General features: G+C 45.8%; 3 protein-coding genes across 4 annotated transcripts; 1 reads left to right on the forward strand and 2 right to left on the reverse strand.

Annotated features, from left to right (window-relative positions):
* The first annotated feature begins 1133 nt into the window (after positions 1–1133).
* LOC133891232 (uncharacterized) lies at positions 1134–2262 on the forward strand. Its single transcript, XM_062331943.1, has one exon. The coding sequence runs from the start codon at positions 1254–1256 to the stop codon at positions 2046–2048; it is 795 nt and encodes a 264-aa protein (XP_062187927.1). The 5' UTR covers positions 1134–1253; the 3' UTR covers positions 2049–2262.
* A 1806-nt stretch (positions 2263–4068) lies between these two features.
* Positions 4069–7497, reverse strand: LOC133891722 (uncharacterized). 2 transcript variants are annotated; one of them, XM_062332459.1, is made up of 5 exons: positions 6812–7495; positions 6582–6726; positions 5622–5781; positions 4646–4825; positions 4069–4275 (listed from the first exon to the last, which is right to left on the reverse strand). In XM_062332459.1, the coding sequence occupies exons 1-5, from the start codon at positions 7326–7328 to the stop codon at positions 4270–4272; spliced, it is 1008 nt and encodes a 335-aa protein (XP_062188443.1). In that variant the 5' UTR covers positions 7329–7495; the 3' UTR covers positions 4069–4269. The 2 variants fall into 2 exon arrangements, with proteins under 2 accessions (XP_062188443.1, XP_062188444.1); XM_062332460.1 differs by lacking the exon at positions 4069–4275 and having other exon boundaries at positions 4670–4821; positions 6812–7497.
* Positions 7498–11526: 4029 nt separating this feature from the next.
* On the reverse strand, positions 11527–15309 carry LOC133891435 (GDSL esterase/lipase ACHE). Its single transcript, XM_062332148.1, has 5 exons — positions 14983–15309; positions 12840–13052; positions 12576–12745; positions 12195–12465; positions 11527–12095 (listed from the first exon to the last, which is right to left on the reverse strand). The coding sequence occupies exons 1-5, from the start codon at positions 15239–15241 to the stop codon at positions 11830–11832; spliced, it is 1179 nt and encodes a 392-aa protein (XP_062188132.1). The 5' UTR covers positions 15242–15309; the 3' UTR covers positions 11527–11829.
* Between the last annotated feature and the right edge of the window lie 739 nt (positions 15310–16048).

Raw genomic sequence — 16048 nt, forward strand, 5'->3', positions numbered from 1 at the left:
ACCACACGGAAAAATCTAAAGCGCTTCTTTTTTCCAGCTCTGAACTCTGGTTTAATCATTCAAGATGGGCAGCCTTGCAGTGTACAAAATAGAAAAGTAGATGGAGAAGGATGGAAGGTTACTACTTATCTTCTTCATTTGACTTGACGCCAAATATAATACTGGCATACCGCATGGAAGAATTGTGCCTTTGATTCGTTCAAGCACACACGTATTTACGATGCAATATAATCTAGCCAGGCTCCTCCAGAAGTCCACGCCTTGGGCAGCAATCAAACCTGGCTAGCTGCAGGTCAACAGCTCGGTCACGATGGCTGCAGAGACGCGACATCCTAACCCTGGAGAGAAGATTCGGTGAGTAGTCACTAATCAGCACCGAAATATGGAAAATGATGATGAACTCTCGTGCCGCTCGTGAATCAAACCAGCGCAACCAACCAGTGGCCACTTCCAGTTCGGTCTAGATGATAAAATCGATGCATCCGTGCATGATCAATCTAGTCTAACTGCACGCACACTTCCGTTAATTGCTGCTTATGTCAGACCAGATCATCGGTTGGGTGTTAATCAGAGCGTCGAATTTAACCAACACTGAAGGTAGGTCCGCATCAACAAGAGGCGCCCGGCACGGTGAGGTCGACGGGGAACAGACAAGATTGATGCCACAAGATGCAGAATCGTAAGAAGTTCATATGAACAGACAGCACTCTTGCTCTCAAACTCCTGCATCGAGAAAAGATTTACAAGTCAGATTATCTCCAACAGATACTCTAAAATTTTATTTTTATAATAATATTACAACATCCTCTAAAACTATTACATCATTCTCAATTTTTTTTATCTCCAACAGCTACCCTATTTACTACCTGATACGGGCTCTGTTGGAGTGGGTTGCAGGAGGCAGTGATCAGCAAAGTGCAACAGGATTCGTCAGCACAGTGATACAGGAGACAAAAGCCGGCTCCGTTGGAGTTGACCTCAAACGTGGGCACGTGGCAAACAAGCCATGAGATTGTGATTGAATAGTGTTTCGCGCCCCTCCATGCCTGACCAGACCCAGAACGAGCTGCCCTGCGGCCTTCATCGTATGGCCTGGTCGTCACGGATACCAGACTCCGAAGAACGACTGAAACTATAGTACCGGGGCAGGAAGACATGTACCACAAGCAGCTTTGAGCTTGCAGTGCAAGTGCGCAACAGGCAGCTGGCCTCTATAAAAGGTCTTGGTCCCCGACCGGAAAGTCGTGAACGGTATGCGAGAAATGATGTTCTGCTGTGCGGGCGACTTCAAGGACGTCGACAAGGAGGAGGGCGCGGGCGGCGGCGGCGCGAAGGCGAAGCCGGCCGCGACCAAGGCGGCGAAGATCAAGAAGGGGAAGGACAACCCGTATGCGGCGCGGGGGCTCGACAAGTTCTCCACCGTGCTGTACGAGCTCGAGTCCCGGCGGGAGAGGATCCTGCGGCGCGTCGGCCCGGACGTCGACGCCGACCACCTCATGGTCCGGTTCGTGCAGTCCGAGGCCAAGGGATGGGTACCCATCGTCGTCAAGCTCCCGCTGGAGGAGCAGCAGGCCGCGGGCGCCAAGAAAAGCAAAAAGACTACTGCGCCGACGACGCGGCCCTCGACGCCGCCCACGGAGCCTGCCAGCCCGAAAGAGGAAGACGCTGATAAGCACGTCCCCGCGACGAAGGCAGCGGTGCCGGTGGATAAGAAGAAGGCAGGCGGCGAGCGGTGGTCGTGGTCCTGGGGGAGGATGGTGAGACCGCGACATTACCTGCCGCTGGCCGTGGCGCTGCTGCTGCTGAGCCTGGTCGTGTTCGGGAGGGTGTTCGCCATCTGCTGCACTTCCATTTGGTGGTACATCTTGCCGATCTTGAGTGGGGAGGAAGCGCAGGGCGCATCAAGATCACCGGCAGCGAAGTCCCGCAAGGATCTTGGAAACAAGGCGAGCGACAAGGTTGCTCCTTCACATGGCAAGAAGAGTAGCTCTGGCGCTGCTCATGAGGTGATTTCACCGAGAAGCCATGCACATCGCAAGAAAGGATAATTTACATGGATTCACCACACTTTGCAGGATTATCTTGTGTTGTAGTTTGTAAATTTTTGCGTAGTTGGGTGGCCAGAAAGATCAAGTTTTCCAGGTTATCTTTCCTCCCTTTTTTAAGTTGATTTATTTTTTGCGTGCCTGTAAATGTGCATCAGCCCCTTTTATGTGTGGCTACCCCAAAAGTGTTTATAAAGCATCGACCATTCGGAATAAATATCAATTACTCCCGATACTAGTATAATAGAAATACACACAAAGTTCTTAAATTGTGATTTTATCCTGTGTCATCGATCTTTGTTAGAATTCTAGTAGGTAATGACAATTTATCTGTGTGTTTTGGATATATGTTCCTTTTCCTACTCATTCATCTGCGGTTTTACATATAATGCGCCTAAGAAGAACTTGTACATTCAGGCATGCGAGGGAAAAGCCTTTCTCCTACTAGTGGTGCCTCCACTTAAAAGGTGGCAACGAGTCAGGTTGAGACTTTATAGAGCGAGAACGCATCCGATCTAAAACTCAAAACATCAAATCTGATCTGGTCCCGAAATTTATACCAGTGCAAAACCACCTTAACACCAGCTGGGACTAGGACCCCATGGAGAACCCAAAACCCAACAGTACATGAACCTCTATGTTCCAGGCATGTGAATCAGTGCATCAACATCAGAAAGTGCACATGAAACAAAAGTCATGCACGTGTACTTCTGGATGCTTGAAAATGCACTCGGTTGACATTCTAGACGAGAAGATTTCATGCAAGGTCGATGCATATGCGCCTGCTACATCGATACCATCATTTCACAACAAACGATGTTAACGCCAATAACATGTTACAAACTTCAGTCAAAACCTATCACAGGGTCAGCAAGCATCTCATCCTCTACAAAGAAAAGAGGTTATCCAAGCCAGAAAGACGGTAGTTCTGGTATCTAGAAAGCTCCGCGTGGGCGATGGCCTAGGGACCCCAAAAGTTTGAGGCCCCGATCTAAGTATATATGTAATACATAGTCTTGTATATGTATAGATGTAAAGACAACCATACAAAGAAAGATTATGGTCTAACCCAAGCCCTCAGTAGGAGTTGATGCCTTTGCTTGTGCTCTTCGCTTATCAAGCCATTACAACCAAAGAACGAGAGAAGACGGGTAGCTCTTGCAGCCATGCCAATCCCCTCTAAATTCCTCCTCTCTTACCCAAATTCGAATGTCACAGCAATCACTTCATATTCTTCACCTTATGTTACAACAATTAATAGAGAAGATTTTAATTTCATGGATTTCTAACCTACTCGGCTTCGATTACTTTGATTTGCAATGACTCTGCACCATAATCCATCAATTAACCGTTACATACAATATACTATTTCTTACCCTTCCTACTTGAGACTTGATTATCACCAATTCACCTCTTCAGTACTTCATCGATCATCAGAGTCCAGAGTGAAGATGGAACCATAGAATGAAAGGCTAGAACCACTTAGCAAGAAGGGAATTGTCAATTGTCGTTGCAACTTGAGAGTTACGATTTCATGGCAAGTTTTTCTTAGTTGTTTATTTTGATTACCCTAATTATAGTCTTACACTAATTTTTTGAAGACAATTTGATTTTCGTTTTTTAATCATTCTCCAACTATGAAATAACCCACGCTTGAAGTCTCTATCTTCCAATCACTCGAGGCATTTTTGTTTCTTATCTAATTCTTGTAGGGTTATATTTCCTATCTTATGGTAACATATCATCTCGAAAGCATTGTCCTTAGTAATCAAATGCTATAACTTTGCTTCTTAATGTATTACTATAGTCACCAAAGAACGTTGTTTTTTTTATAAACTTCTAAATGTACCAATATTTAATTTTCAATTAAAATATATTTTTTAATGAAGGCCTCCAATTTTTGTTTTGCCCCATAGCCACCGAGATGTCAAGGCTGGCCCTGGCATGGGTTGAGGTGCCAATGCTCAATGGCTGAGAATTCTTTGACAAGAGAAACCAGTTTGGTTTTGTTGTGCTCTCTAGGTATCAACCAGGACAATATTAATAGTGATAGCTACAAATCAGTAACTATCAGAATGATTTTTCTGTTAGGTTAATTGAGAACTGAAAGGAGGAAAAAGGTAACTTGAAATCTGAGAACGAAACAATACAATTGTGGTACAATGCAATCGTTTCCCCTCTCCTCAGAACATAGCAATATCGCTGGTACCAAGAGCTTCTGTCATCAATCCTGAATTACAACGAAGGGATGCTGCAGATTAGAAAATTTAAGAACATCTAGACTTAAGGAAGAAATACATCATACGTGCCAAAGGAACTCAATGAAATTGGCAAGATAAACCCATGGAAATGCCTAATATCCTAATATACTGACCGAGAATTGAAAAGGAAAAAAATTACGGACAAATAACAAAACGGATCAAAAAACCAAAGCTATAATATCTATTCAAGGGGTGACGATTTTACTAAAATCCTGAAAAGTTAATTCTGATCATAAACTTGGCAGCTATCATGCACGAATGTTTCACTGAAGCATGAAGCTTAAGCATACCACAAGAAGACTTAACACTGTTAGTAGAAGTATTGATATGGTAACTTACCCTAAATCTCTTCCTATGATCTGACTCAATTCGTGAACTGTAATGTTTCTTCCGGCCATGAACTGATGCTGATGCATCCCTCTCTTCTAAATTGCTCCGAGCAGGCTCATATTGTGCAATATGAAAGAAACTTTCACGGTCCCAAGTCACTTCATAGTCTACTTTCAACCGTGATCCTTCCTTCAAAAACAAAATAAAGTCAGCTTTCATTATGTTTTCTAAAACATTACAAACAATCATTAGATGAATTCAAATAATTATAAAACAAAACGTATTGTAAACATGTGTCTATCCAAGTGTAAAAAAAAAACTGAAATTGTCACTTCAAATGTGTGTTAAGGTGGAATACAAGGTACGCAGGTCTAGGGAAGGCTGCCTCAGTTACAACTTACCAGAGCTGTATATGCAAGGAAATGAGCAATTACTGATAATGCTTGCGGCCCTCAAACATCATAGAAGTTATGCACTTCTAACAACTGGTTATAATACATACAAGCATTTTGAGCTTCTTGCAACGTTGTTGTCCTTAGCTACTTCTATCCCATTTATCCCTAGTCAATCCATATCAGCTAACTTATGATCCCTGTGCCCCAATCAGTACACGCTACTGGGGCTCAATAGGTTCTCAGTCCTTGCACTACAAACTTAGTCATTTTTAAGACCATGAAATGGTTCTCTGCAGGGTTTTGCCAGACGAGATCGTTTACCAGACAGACATAGATGTTTCATAAAGTAACAAAGGTGAATTATACCTAACACTTGGTTATGTGATTATGTCACGTATAATAAGGGCATATGAAGGATGCATGCTATGCAACTTCAATACATGATCACTGCAGACATGCTACATTATGGATGAATTGATTTAGATAAATATAGAGGAAAAGCAAAGATTGTCAATTGTCATGTTGCTATATTATGTGTTCTAATAAGAGTGGAGGATTGAGAAACAACAGGCAACTGAAGCAAACATTACCTTCTCTAATGAACGTCCACATAACGCCTTCATTGCATCGTGGAAGTCATCGTAGCTCTCAAATTGCACCCAAACTTTGCAATTGAGTCCACATATGAGCCCCTTATTGGTACCATCTTCTTTTGCTTCTGACTCATCATCATTGGCAATATTTAGGTTCCTGTTATTTGGATGGTAGAATGTTGCAGGAAAGCATTAGGTAAAATAAGTATTAACATTTCACAGAGAGTAAAAGACACTGCAGAACCTAGTCTCAACACAGCACAAATTATCATATTACTTCACAGGCTAGTAAGAAAAAACTAGAGCGATATGGATACCAACGAAAAGATGATATCGAAGGATCTATGGACCAGAACTTCAATGGATCCAATTCACAGGGAATCAATTTGCAAAGGCAAGCTCATGATTTTAGTGAGAAACAATACACTGATGATTTTTAGAATATTCTTTTCCAATTTTATTTTTTTATTATGAACTCTAAGCATCACAAATATATTTACTAACGTAAGAAACCAAAAAAAACTGGTTACTGGCTTTGTGTGCAAAGTATAACTGATAGCTTGGAGCCTCATATTGTAACTGTATAATCAAACAGAAAGCGAAAATGAACTAATTCTAACACATAACGAGGCTGCTTCTAGTGATAGTGTGGTATTAATTTTCATCTGTGTGCATATCAGTTTCATTAACACTGTGCAATTCCAGGAATAGGCAAGGCACACAAGAAACTACCAACAAAATAAAAGCTGTTGAGATGAACAAAGTTAAGTCAAACAACAGTGTTGTTGATTTCTATTATAGGCCAAATACAGCTCAGCTAGTTTAGAGGTCTTTAGGCTTTAGAGCTTCCATTTTCTTAGCACTAGTTATTTTGGATTGTACTGTAGCCTATTGGTGTAAAAGAATGTACTCTATATTAGATAATTAGCCAAAACAACTAAGAACACCAAACTGCACCTTATTTTGCCAAGCGCCGAGAAGATAGTGTGCGTGACCAGCGTGGATGGTTTGGACGATATCCTTGTCTCTGCAAACCACCTGGACGGCACACCACTGATAATAATTGTGTCTGGCCTTTTCGCTGTCTTCCTCACCGGATTCCCTGAAACCAGCACAAATCAATCCAAACTCCACCTAGCAAGCAGTGAACGTAACCAGGAACATACGATACAAGAACCAGTTCGTACTGCTATTCAGTAGCTGGGAGGAGTAGAAATCCTCCCATGACTTCCTCATCGCCCTGAAGTCTTCGGACGGCGGGATCTCGACGCTCATCCGGAACTTTACCCCCTCGAGGTTGAGCTCGATGCCGGCGAGCTTCTCGACCAGGGAGCCCCGCCACTCGAAGTACTTCTCCTCCTCCTGTTCCGGTGTCACCTCCTCGGCCTCGCCGTCGCGGGGCCGGAGGAAGGAGAGGTCGCGGACGTGGAGGACCCCGGAGGCGACGGGCTCCTCGCGGCGGCGCTTCTGGAGGTCGGGGAGGCGGCGCACGGAGAGGTCGGAGTCGGGGAGGAGCGTTAGGGAGAGGGGCGGGTCGCGGAGGAAGGCGAGGAGCGCGGACTTGAGCTGCCACTCGTCGAGGGGGCGGACGGTGAGGTCGGCGCGGAAGAAGGTGAGCAGCAGCTTGAGGCGCGGCGCGAGGGAGAGCCCGCTCGGAAGGGGGAGCGGCTCGGTCGGCCGGAGCGCCGCGGCGGCGGCCGACATGGTGGTGCGGTGGGTCGGGTCGGGGTGGCGCCTGGCGGCCTGGGGTTTTGGGTGCGGCTTGACTGGAGACAGACTCGATCGGAGAAGTCGGGGACGGCAAACAGAAGAAGCGTGGTGGCAAAGCTGCCGGTTGCAGCCGAGCACACCCGGATTCGAACCCGCTTTGAGACCGGGTAAGGGGCCCTATTAAAAAAAAAGTAGGGGACGGCAGATCTAACATCAACGCTCCTGATTAGCCCTGGCTAAATTTCTGTAAATCTTTGTGCGTCGTCGACTCCAAACCCGACTGCGCAAAACATACCGACCTTTTTAATCTGAGCATGCATGGTCCCAGATTTCCGGTATTAAAACATAGGAGGCAAACTTTTCTATTTCTAAGCAGAAAGCTGGCAAATGGTATTGGCCGCCCCCGATTCTGATGGACGCAATATTCCCTCTTCACACAAAGCGCCTTCTACGCATGCGAGCCCTTGATTCTTAGGGGTGTTTGATTGCTACCAGGGGCGGATTCAGCCCAATGCGAAAGGGTGCTGGATCTCTTGCTATTGGATTAAATTCATAGTTTATGAGCTAAAATGATGTATTTTTTCTGGATTTTCTCTTTCTTTATCTGGGTTTCGTGGGCTTATGGGTTAAAATGATGTATTTTTTTTAATTTTCCTCTATCTTCCTCTAGGCTTCCCCCAGCACAGGCCCTAGATCCGCCCCTGATTATTGCTATGTTTGAGCTTAGCTCGTATACATGAGTCAGTTAATCTTACGACTAAGAGTGTGTGTATATATATATATATAATTTGTTTATTTGTTTGTATCTGTTTAGTCTGATTGAGAAGAGATGATATTTAATTACTTATATGAAATATATTGTATGAGAAAAAATATATAAATAGGTGTTATCATAATATTTACTTCACAGCATTATAAGAGTACTATTTAGTCATTAGTTTATCTTATTAAACCTTAATATTCTACAAAATATATTAATATCACTTAATACATATTAATTACATACTAATAACATCATTAGCTAAGCACCGTATTACATCCAGCGGGGCTAACTCTACAGAAGGTATGTTAAAACATATACTAGCAACCAAAAGCACCCTACTTAATACTGAAGAAACTCTGGCCGTAGCCACACGTGTCAGCTCCGCCGTATACATTCATCGGGCCAGGTCGTAGTTGTATTGCGGAGTGTAGCCAGAATCGTACGGTGCGGCCATGTGTAGCGGCTCAGGCTGCGTCGGCACCGTGATCTGGAGGCGGGGAACATGTGACTCGGTCTCCTTGTCGGAGGGGAACGGGAACCCGATATGCATCGTCGGAACTCTCGTCATTGTCATCGACCTGCTTGGCGTTGGGAACCGTCGGGAGGGGGCGTCCTCGCGGAGTCGCCGTGGGCATCGGCGAGCGCGTAGCGGTGGTGGATGGACTCGGCCAACAGGCCGGTCAAGGCAGAGCGCCATGGCCGCCTCCTTGCCCTGCAGCAGCTTGGAGTGGTCTCGGCACGCCAGGAGCGCATCGCCGGACGTCACGGGCAGCGGGCACATACCGTCGTCGATGCTCAAGTAGCTGTAGAGAGGCACTGTATTTCCGCTGCCGCAGCTGTCGGGATGACCAGCAACGCCATTTGCTTAGAAATAGAAATGTTTGTCTTCCGTGTTTAATTCTGGAATTCCAGACCCATGCATGCTTAGCTAAAAAAAAATCGGCAAAACATACTTTTCATTGCGTCTCTCTCTTCCTCGTCCTGAAATGAATATTTTAATACGCTATGGTGTTTTCTGTCTAACATCTATAGTTTTCAAGAGTGTTCCTGCAAACATAAAAAATAGTGCCGTGTAGCTAACTAGCTACTTATTGGCATAGTAAAAAAGTTGGACCTGTCCTCGAACCTCTAAGGCTACTGGTTCATTGGTTGGACCGATCGATTGAACCCGGTTAAATTTAATATGATATGCACAGGAGACAACGCATTTTGCGTTGGGGTGGTCATTAGAGCTGGCTCTCACCCGATGTCAACACCACCTACCCCTTTTCTCTCCATATTTCGTGTAGAATAGTCTGTCTGGGTCATTGGAGGGATCGACTTTTGGGGACTCGGAGGGTAGTTTGGACTGTCATTTGGGAATCTACTGTTAAGTCCCTGTTTGGAATAGATGGATACAAAATGTAAGACTTTCAGAAAACACGGGAATATAAAAGGAATAGAGTAGCAAACTAGATGATTAAAAAAATACAGTATTTTTATAAAATGGATGTTTGGAACACAGGAACAGAGCTTTATAGGAATTTTATAGGAATAGATGTTTGAAACACATTAACTTTGAAAGTAATAGTAATCATATTTTTATTAGTCTAGTTGTGCACTAAAATTTTGAAAAGAAGGCACGATTAGGGAGGGAGACAGCGAGCGAGTCGCCGTGGGAAAGATTTCCCTGCGCTCGGAGCTCATTTTCTAATTCCTCCAAAAATACAGGTTTCCTTGTCTTTCCTTTGGAAAGTTTTATGGTATTTCCTTCATTCCAAATGATGAGAGAGTATGATTCCTGAGGAATGTGTTTCCTGAACTTTTCCTACATTTTTCCTTCAATCCAAACAGGGCCTAGGTTGTGGTTTCTGGCTGGTTTTTTACTACTTCGATCTTTTTCTATGATCAGACCAGGTAGACTGTTGGTTCCGATTTTTCCCATTGAACCGGCGGTTCAGTCTGATTTTCTTTACTGCTCTTATTGGATGTCCAGGAGCAAATTCTGCCTTGATTTCATTGTTTGTGGAGAAATTCTGAAATTAGATAGCTGTTGAATTTAGGTTGTAGTTCAATTAGAAAAGAAGGCGGATGTCCATATGAAATCTAAAAAGAAACATGAGATAACTTTCACACCGACATCAGACCTGAAACTAAGTATAAAGTGTTTGTAATGTTCTTTTTGCAATTGCAAACATTCTGTTTTTAGTAGATCAATATTTTCTCAGAAATCCTAAATCTGCCACTCTGTCGATGTCATCGTTGACCTCATTGCTACTGACACTGCTCCTCGTGGTGATGACCTTGGTCTCCCTCTATCGACGTTCGGTGGCACGGCCTCCTCCTCCATGAACCCACACTAGCGATGGGCTGCTAATAGAAAGGAGAGGTGAGAGAGGGAGCAGGAAGCCTCGATTTCCACCCTCGCCCCAGCGGCATAGCTAGTCTCCTTGGCTTCCCATGTAGTATTGACAAGCTTCACGGAGTCCACCGCGCCGTTACTACTGCAACCATGGTGGGCCTGGCGCCTTGACTAGTGATTCACGTTATCCTCACCATTGGTTGATGGGGGTAGCGCAGGATGGGTGGATATAGGATGACATAGCAACAACGAAGGAGGAAGAGGGCCCTAGTGTAGGAGGGAGGAAGAGAGAAGAATGCAGAGAGATGGGATGACACGTGGGGTCAATGCCATGTCGTCAACCACCTAATGAGCTATGTAATACACCACGAGGCGAGGATCAATGAAAAACACCCTAATGGATTATTTAGATGGTATTGAATACTTTGGGGCCCATATATAGATGATGGATCAAGTAGAGAACCTCGGTACTTTTAGGGGTTAAGTAAACTTATTCTTTTTTCAGAAATATAGGACATTGAACATGTGCCCATTGTAGGATCCTTTGTTTTGTTGCAAGTATTGGCAGAGCTTAATGGAGACTAAGGGGGCCGAGGCCCCTCCTTGTCATTAGAAAACACTTAGTAATTCACTTATATCTCAGTAATAAATTAGCTTTTTACATAAGTTTGTTAATGAATCTTTTGAACCGGCCCCCTCTTAATTTTTGTTGAAGCTCCCACTGGTTGCAAGATCTAACTTTACAAATTCATAACCAACTTTTAAACATATTTTAGCCCTTCACACTTGCTGCAACCGAGGTCATGTAGTAGGTTTATCACGCTGTTCTTGCGTGCATAAGCATGCTCAACATAAGTTTGTTGACGAGTGGTTGCCTGCACTGCAAATGGAGAGAGAGAGAGAGAGAGAGAGAGAGAGAGAGAGAGAGAGAGAGAGAGAGAGAAGGAACTCGAATAGTTGACGCACACGCACTTGCATTAGAATTTAGAAACCAGAGTACGCCGCTAGAATGACCCAATTTTAACTGGCATATAACCCACTCGTCCGCCAGATCGATGTTGATGCACCTGCTTCCACTCCCCAAGGTATCTAGTAAGTATCTGTTCAACTTCTCCATGCAAGTTGTAACTGTCAATTACATGTAAAAGTTGCATGTCTAACACTTGAACATGCTGCAGAGCTAGATGGTGGTGGGAACTGAAACCCTTGCCAACGGCAATTTGACAAGAAGCTGCATTGCTCTTTGGTGTTATTTCCATTTCCCTTACTTAATACAAAATGAAGCAGTAGACCTCAGCCTCGAGCATGCGAGCTTGTCCAATGTACACTTACAAAACAAGAAGCAGCGGCAACCCCAGTTGAACAGCCAGCCCGACGAGTGACACACCGGTTCATTGCCCTCTGCTATGGCACGCCTGCCTCAGCGCCACGGGAGGGTCCGAGAGCGCGCCGGCGACGATCTGGTCGAACACGAACTTGTTCGCGGCCTCGGTGAAGTGCACGCCGTCCCAGCTCACCCTCTTGGACGGATCGTCGCACGACTTCCCCACCACGACCCACGTCCCGTTCACCTGTGCCTTCCCGCCGCAGCCGATGTTCAAATCCATGTTGTACCGGCCGCCGTGCCCGCAGCAGGTCAGCAGAGGGTCGTCGAAGCCTGCATCACAAACGACGCCAGCATGAGCTAGCTCCCCACGAGCCAATGTTCAGAGGCCATGAACTCGTTGTGTTCATCGGCCGGGACGATGGCGCCTACCGAGCTTCTTGGCTTCGCTGATCAGCTTGTACTTGGCGGTGTAGACGTCGACGTACGTGAACGCGGCGTCAGGGTGCGTCTTACGGAGATTCGCCACGGTCTCCTTCAGCCTGAGGTTGAAGAGTTGCGCGACCTTGTTGTAGGCGACGGAGCAGCCGGCGCCGTCCGTGGGAGTGGCGAGGTCGGGGCGGTGCAACAGCGCGTACGGCAGGCAGCCGAGCGGACCCGTGTTGTGGATCCAGAAGTACCTTCCCCCGAGCCCGTACAAGCTCTGCAGCATCCCAACCAGCTCAATGAGCATATCCATGTAACAGGGTGTGATGGGCCATGTGAAAAAGTAAAATGTATTTTGTGGTTTGCGTTCTATGAACTACAGTGTACTTGGATTATTGATGTTAGTCTCTCCATCAGATCAGGGATGATGGTTTTGACTTCTTCAGTGGTCTTATTAACGAAGTAGTCTGTGGTGATGTCGTTTTGGCCGATGTCGAATGTGTAAAGCGCCTGGGAGAAGTACTCAGCCTTTGGCAGGATCTCCCTGTAGATACCACCTACATGTGAAAAACAGAAGAGCAATTAGTTTATGGATCAGAACAGAAATATTATACAAGAAAGAAATCATGGTTTTCAAGTTCCACATGGTACCTTTGTTGTTATAGGCGAATTGGCTTCTGTTGATGAATTGCTCAAATTCCCAGGACTGCACGTCCAAGGAAATGGGGCTGAAACCAGAGAGGAATAAAGATGTATTCTGTCTTCTGATTGATGAACCGGCTGTCGCAAAATTGGCTCCCTGTGAGAAGTTACTTCCTATCGAGTTGAGGTAGGCACTGAGGTAAGGTATTCCCAGGCTTTCAGCTGCAGTATCAGGGAAAAAAAGTAAAAACCATATTAAGCAGCGTCATTTTGCATCTCGACTGCTGAAATAGTAATTGTATCGGTATTTTTATCATTCATGGATAGATGGCAGAAAGCCTGAAACTTTATAAATCACTAGATGCCAGTCTAATAACCAGGTAGCATGTAGCACAGAAGACATGATATGATGTTGCTACTCGTTACAAGTTGTGAGGTGCATCACTTTGCCGAACAGTGAGGTGGTCACAAGGCTGAGCAGAAACATAGTACTGCAAGATAGTTTCATACAAGTTCAAGCCCAAAATTCTTCTACGGTTTCTCACTGAATTCCTGCATTTCAAACAGAACCTGCATGTATATTATATTTCTTCCTACTGTTTGCTCATGTTTTACTCCCTCCGTTTCAAATAGATTATGTTTTAGAGCTGAGCATAAGTATTGAAGTGAAAGATAAAATGATCATCTTATGCTCTTCTAATATCATTAATTGCATGAGTTATGAGACTTATATTAGAAAGAAAATTACTTGATGGAGGAGTAAGACTGAAAAACTTGAACTAAAATTACCTTAAAATTGTAGAGTATTATATATTTTGAATATTATATAAGAGGCTAAAACGTCATCTATGATGAGATGAAGGAAGTATATTATTGTTTTTCCCCAACCCTAGGACTACTTAAGGCTAATGTCACCCTTTATCCCTCAACTCCGATCAGAATCTTTAAAGCGAAGCATCCACATTTGATATTCGTCCTGCAACACAATCTGCTCCCTGATCATTGCTTGGCGAATACGGATCAGCCTAACTCTCGTTCATGTCTGTTTGCCCCCCACTATATTTCACGTGCCTACCAGCCTAACCTAATGTTTCTTTCTGTCCTTCGTCCCAAATCAGCATCCCAAAAACTAAGGGAATATCGACATTCTCCTAGTGGAAACCAACACAAAATATGCATATGTATAAAGTATCTCCCGGCAAGATCGCATGGCATGGGCAATGGAGTATGACCGTCGAAAGATGCTTCACGCAAGTTACTGAACTTTTTGTCAGAATCCGTGGAATAAAACCAAGATCGTGTCGGCACGCAGCGAAAAATAACCAGCGGCGTGTTCACGTGTGGACGGAGACGGGGACATGGGTGGCCTCTCAGTGGCCGGGCAGCCAGCACTAGCACAGCCATGCTCGGTCTGGGGCAGGCGTTCCGGGTCGTGGATGTCAGGGTTGGCTTGGCTGGTTCCATCCGGAGGGCAGTATGGGGGTTGGCGTTTCTGCTTGCTTTACTCCGGTTCGAGTGCTCGTTGTGTTCCAGCGGAGAGGAGCAGAAAGTAACGCAGTAATTCGACGTGGTACTCCACTACGCTAGAGTTGGCCCTTACTAATTACTACAGTCTACTACAAGTAGTTACTGGTACTCGGTTTTTGTTATAAATACATATCATTTTGAGAAATATTGAGTTAAACTTTTAAAATTTTAATTAACAATAGCTTTTAAATTTTTTAGTTTTGAAACCCTAAAATCATATTGTAATTTTATCTTAAAAAATCTTTTATAAAATTATAAAATTAATAAATTTTCTAAATAAATTTTAATAAAGAAAAATAATCAAAATTATAAATTGGAAACCATGTTTTATGCAAAACTTATCCAAAACGACGGAGTACGTGAACTTCGTCTCAACTTTTCTTCGCCACTGCACACAAGGCAGGACGAATTAAGGCGGCATTTATTGGATCCAAGGCGGTAGGTTTCGGCTCTGTCAAATTACATGGGCCCGACGCGCAGTCATGATGAAGAAGCAAACGGCGGAGCGGGTGAAAAGTAAGAAAAGAGGCCGTAAAATCATCACGCATACACAGTGATCGGTACGGCGGAGTTCCTGTCAGTCGCGAGACCGAGTGGTTCGGAGGGCTGGTGAACGTGTACGTACCGATGAAGTCGATGACGAGGCGGCCGTCGCAGTAGCGGCCGGCGGGCATGCCGAAGAAGGTCCTGCCGTTGGGCGGTGGCGCGGCCCCGAAGAGCGACGACAGCCCGCCCGTGTCCGAGTTGGAGTCGCCGAAGTTGAACACGGCCGGGAAGTGGCAGTCGCCTTCCGCGCCCGCGGCCCCGGGGACCAGAAGCGCTAGCGCCAGCGAGAGCAGCAACGCGGCTCTAGCCGCCGCGGTGGCTGCCGTGGCCGTGGCCATTCCCCCCTCGTTGCGTCGCCTGTGGCGGCGGCACTCGTGTTGTGAGAGCGAGAGCGATGAGTGGGCGCGGGTGTCGCGGTGTGGTGGTGGGCATTGGGGCTGGGGCTGGGGCTGGGGCTTCTAGATATGGCCATATGGGCCGGCACGCACGCGGTGCTGCGGCCGACAGCGATAGCGCGCGAGCGGACGGGCGAGATGGGATGGGATGACGTGACGGCGCGGCGCGGCGCGGTGCTCGCCTGGCTGGAGAACGGTGTGGCGTGCGGTCCGGTCGCGCTCTGGCCCGTTGCCTGTTGGCGGAGCACACGGTGGCTTGCTTTGTTGCTGGACCACCGTCACTGGCAGCTCAGCTCGAGTAGTAACGGAAGTTTCGTCACGCTCCGCTTTAGAACACGTACGCATGGACGTTTGGAGCGTGCCAGCTCTGGAGCTCTGGTAGAGGCCGGAGCTGGGCTAATGGCATCCGAGGGTGGAGAAGCCGTGATCTCGAGAAAGGGAGAACGGAAAACCGAACGCTGCCGTCGGAGACTTGGATCTGACGGCAACCAGAAGCGGAAGCTATAATTGGATCGAGCACTAGCTGGGAGTCTGGAACCACCGTGCGAGGCATACACCGATGGTGTGCAGCATGTAGCAGAGCAGAAAATGGTGTCATGATGTTGGGTGTGTGGGGGAGGGTCTAGAACCGAGAAGGAACTTTTGGTGAAGTGGCTCGCATCGTTGGGCTTAAATCAGTAGTGTTATGGCGTATGGGCCTCTCCTCTTCGATGTCAGGATCCTGTTGGTCTTTAGGGAAAACGGTTTGTT

This window comes from Phragmites australis, chromosome 14 (genome assembly GCF_958298935.1).
Source record: "Phragmites australis chromosome 14, lpPhrAust1.1, whole genome shotgun sequence".
NCBI classification, from domain to species: Eukaryota; Viridiplantae; Streptophyta; class Magnoliopsida; order Poales; family Poaceae; genus Phragmites; species Phragmites australis.

What these genes read in the sequence shown, in the direction of transcription:
- LOC133891232 (XM_062331943.1), top strand. Translation starts at nt 1,254, where the DNA reads ATGCGAGAAATGATGTTCTGCTGTGCGGGCGACTTCAAGGACGTCGAC.
- LOC133891722 (XM_062332459.1), bottom strand. Translation starts at nt 7,328, where the DNA reads ATGTCGGCCGCCGCCGCGGCGCTCCGGCCGACCGAGCCGCTCCCCCTT. An exon ending in TCGGCGCTTGGCAAAATAAG is followed by an intron (nt 5,782 to 6,581) that starts GTGCAGTTTGGT and finishes TCCAAATAACAG; the next exon opens with GAACCTAAATATTGCCAATG. An exon ending in GTGGACGTTCATTAGAGAAG is followed by an intron (nt 4,826 to 5,621) that starts GTAATGTTTGCT and finishes TTGTTTTTGAAG; the next exon opens with GAAGGATCACGGTTGAAAGT.
- LOC133891435 (XM_062332148.1), bottom strand. Translation starts at nt 15,241, where the DNA reads ATGGCCACGGCCACGGCAGCCACCGCGGCGGCTAGAGCCGCGTTGCTG. An exon ending in ATTCGCCTATAACAACAAAG is followed by an intron (nt 12,746 to 12,839) that starts GTACCATGTGGA and finishes TTTCACATGTAG; the next exon opens with GTGGTATCTACAGGGAGATC. An exon ending in GACTAACATCAATAATCCAA is followed by an intron (nt 12,466 to 12,575) that starts GTACACTGTAGT and finishes GGGATGCTGCAG; the next exon opens with AGCTTGTACGGGCTCGGGGG.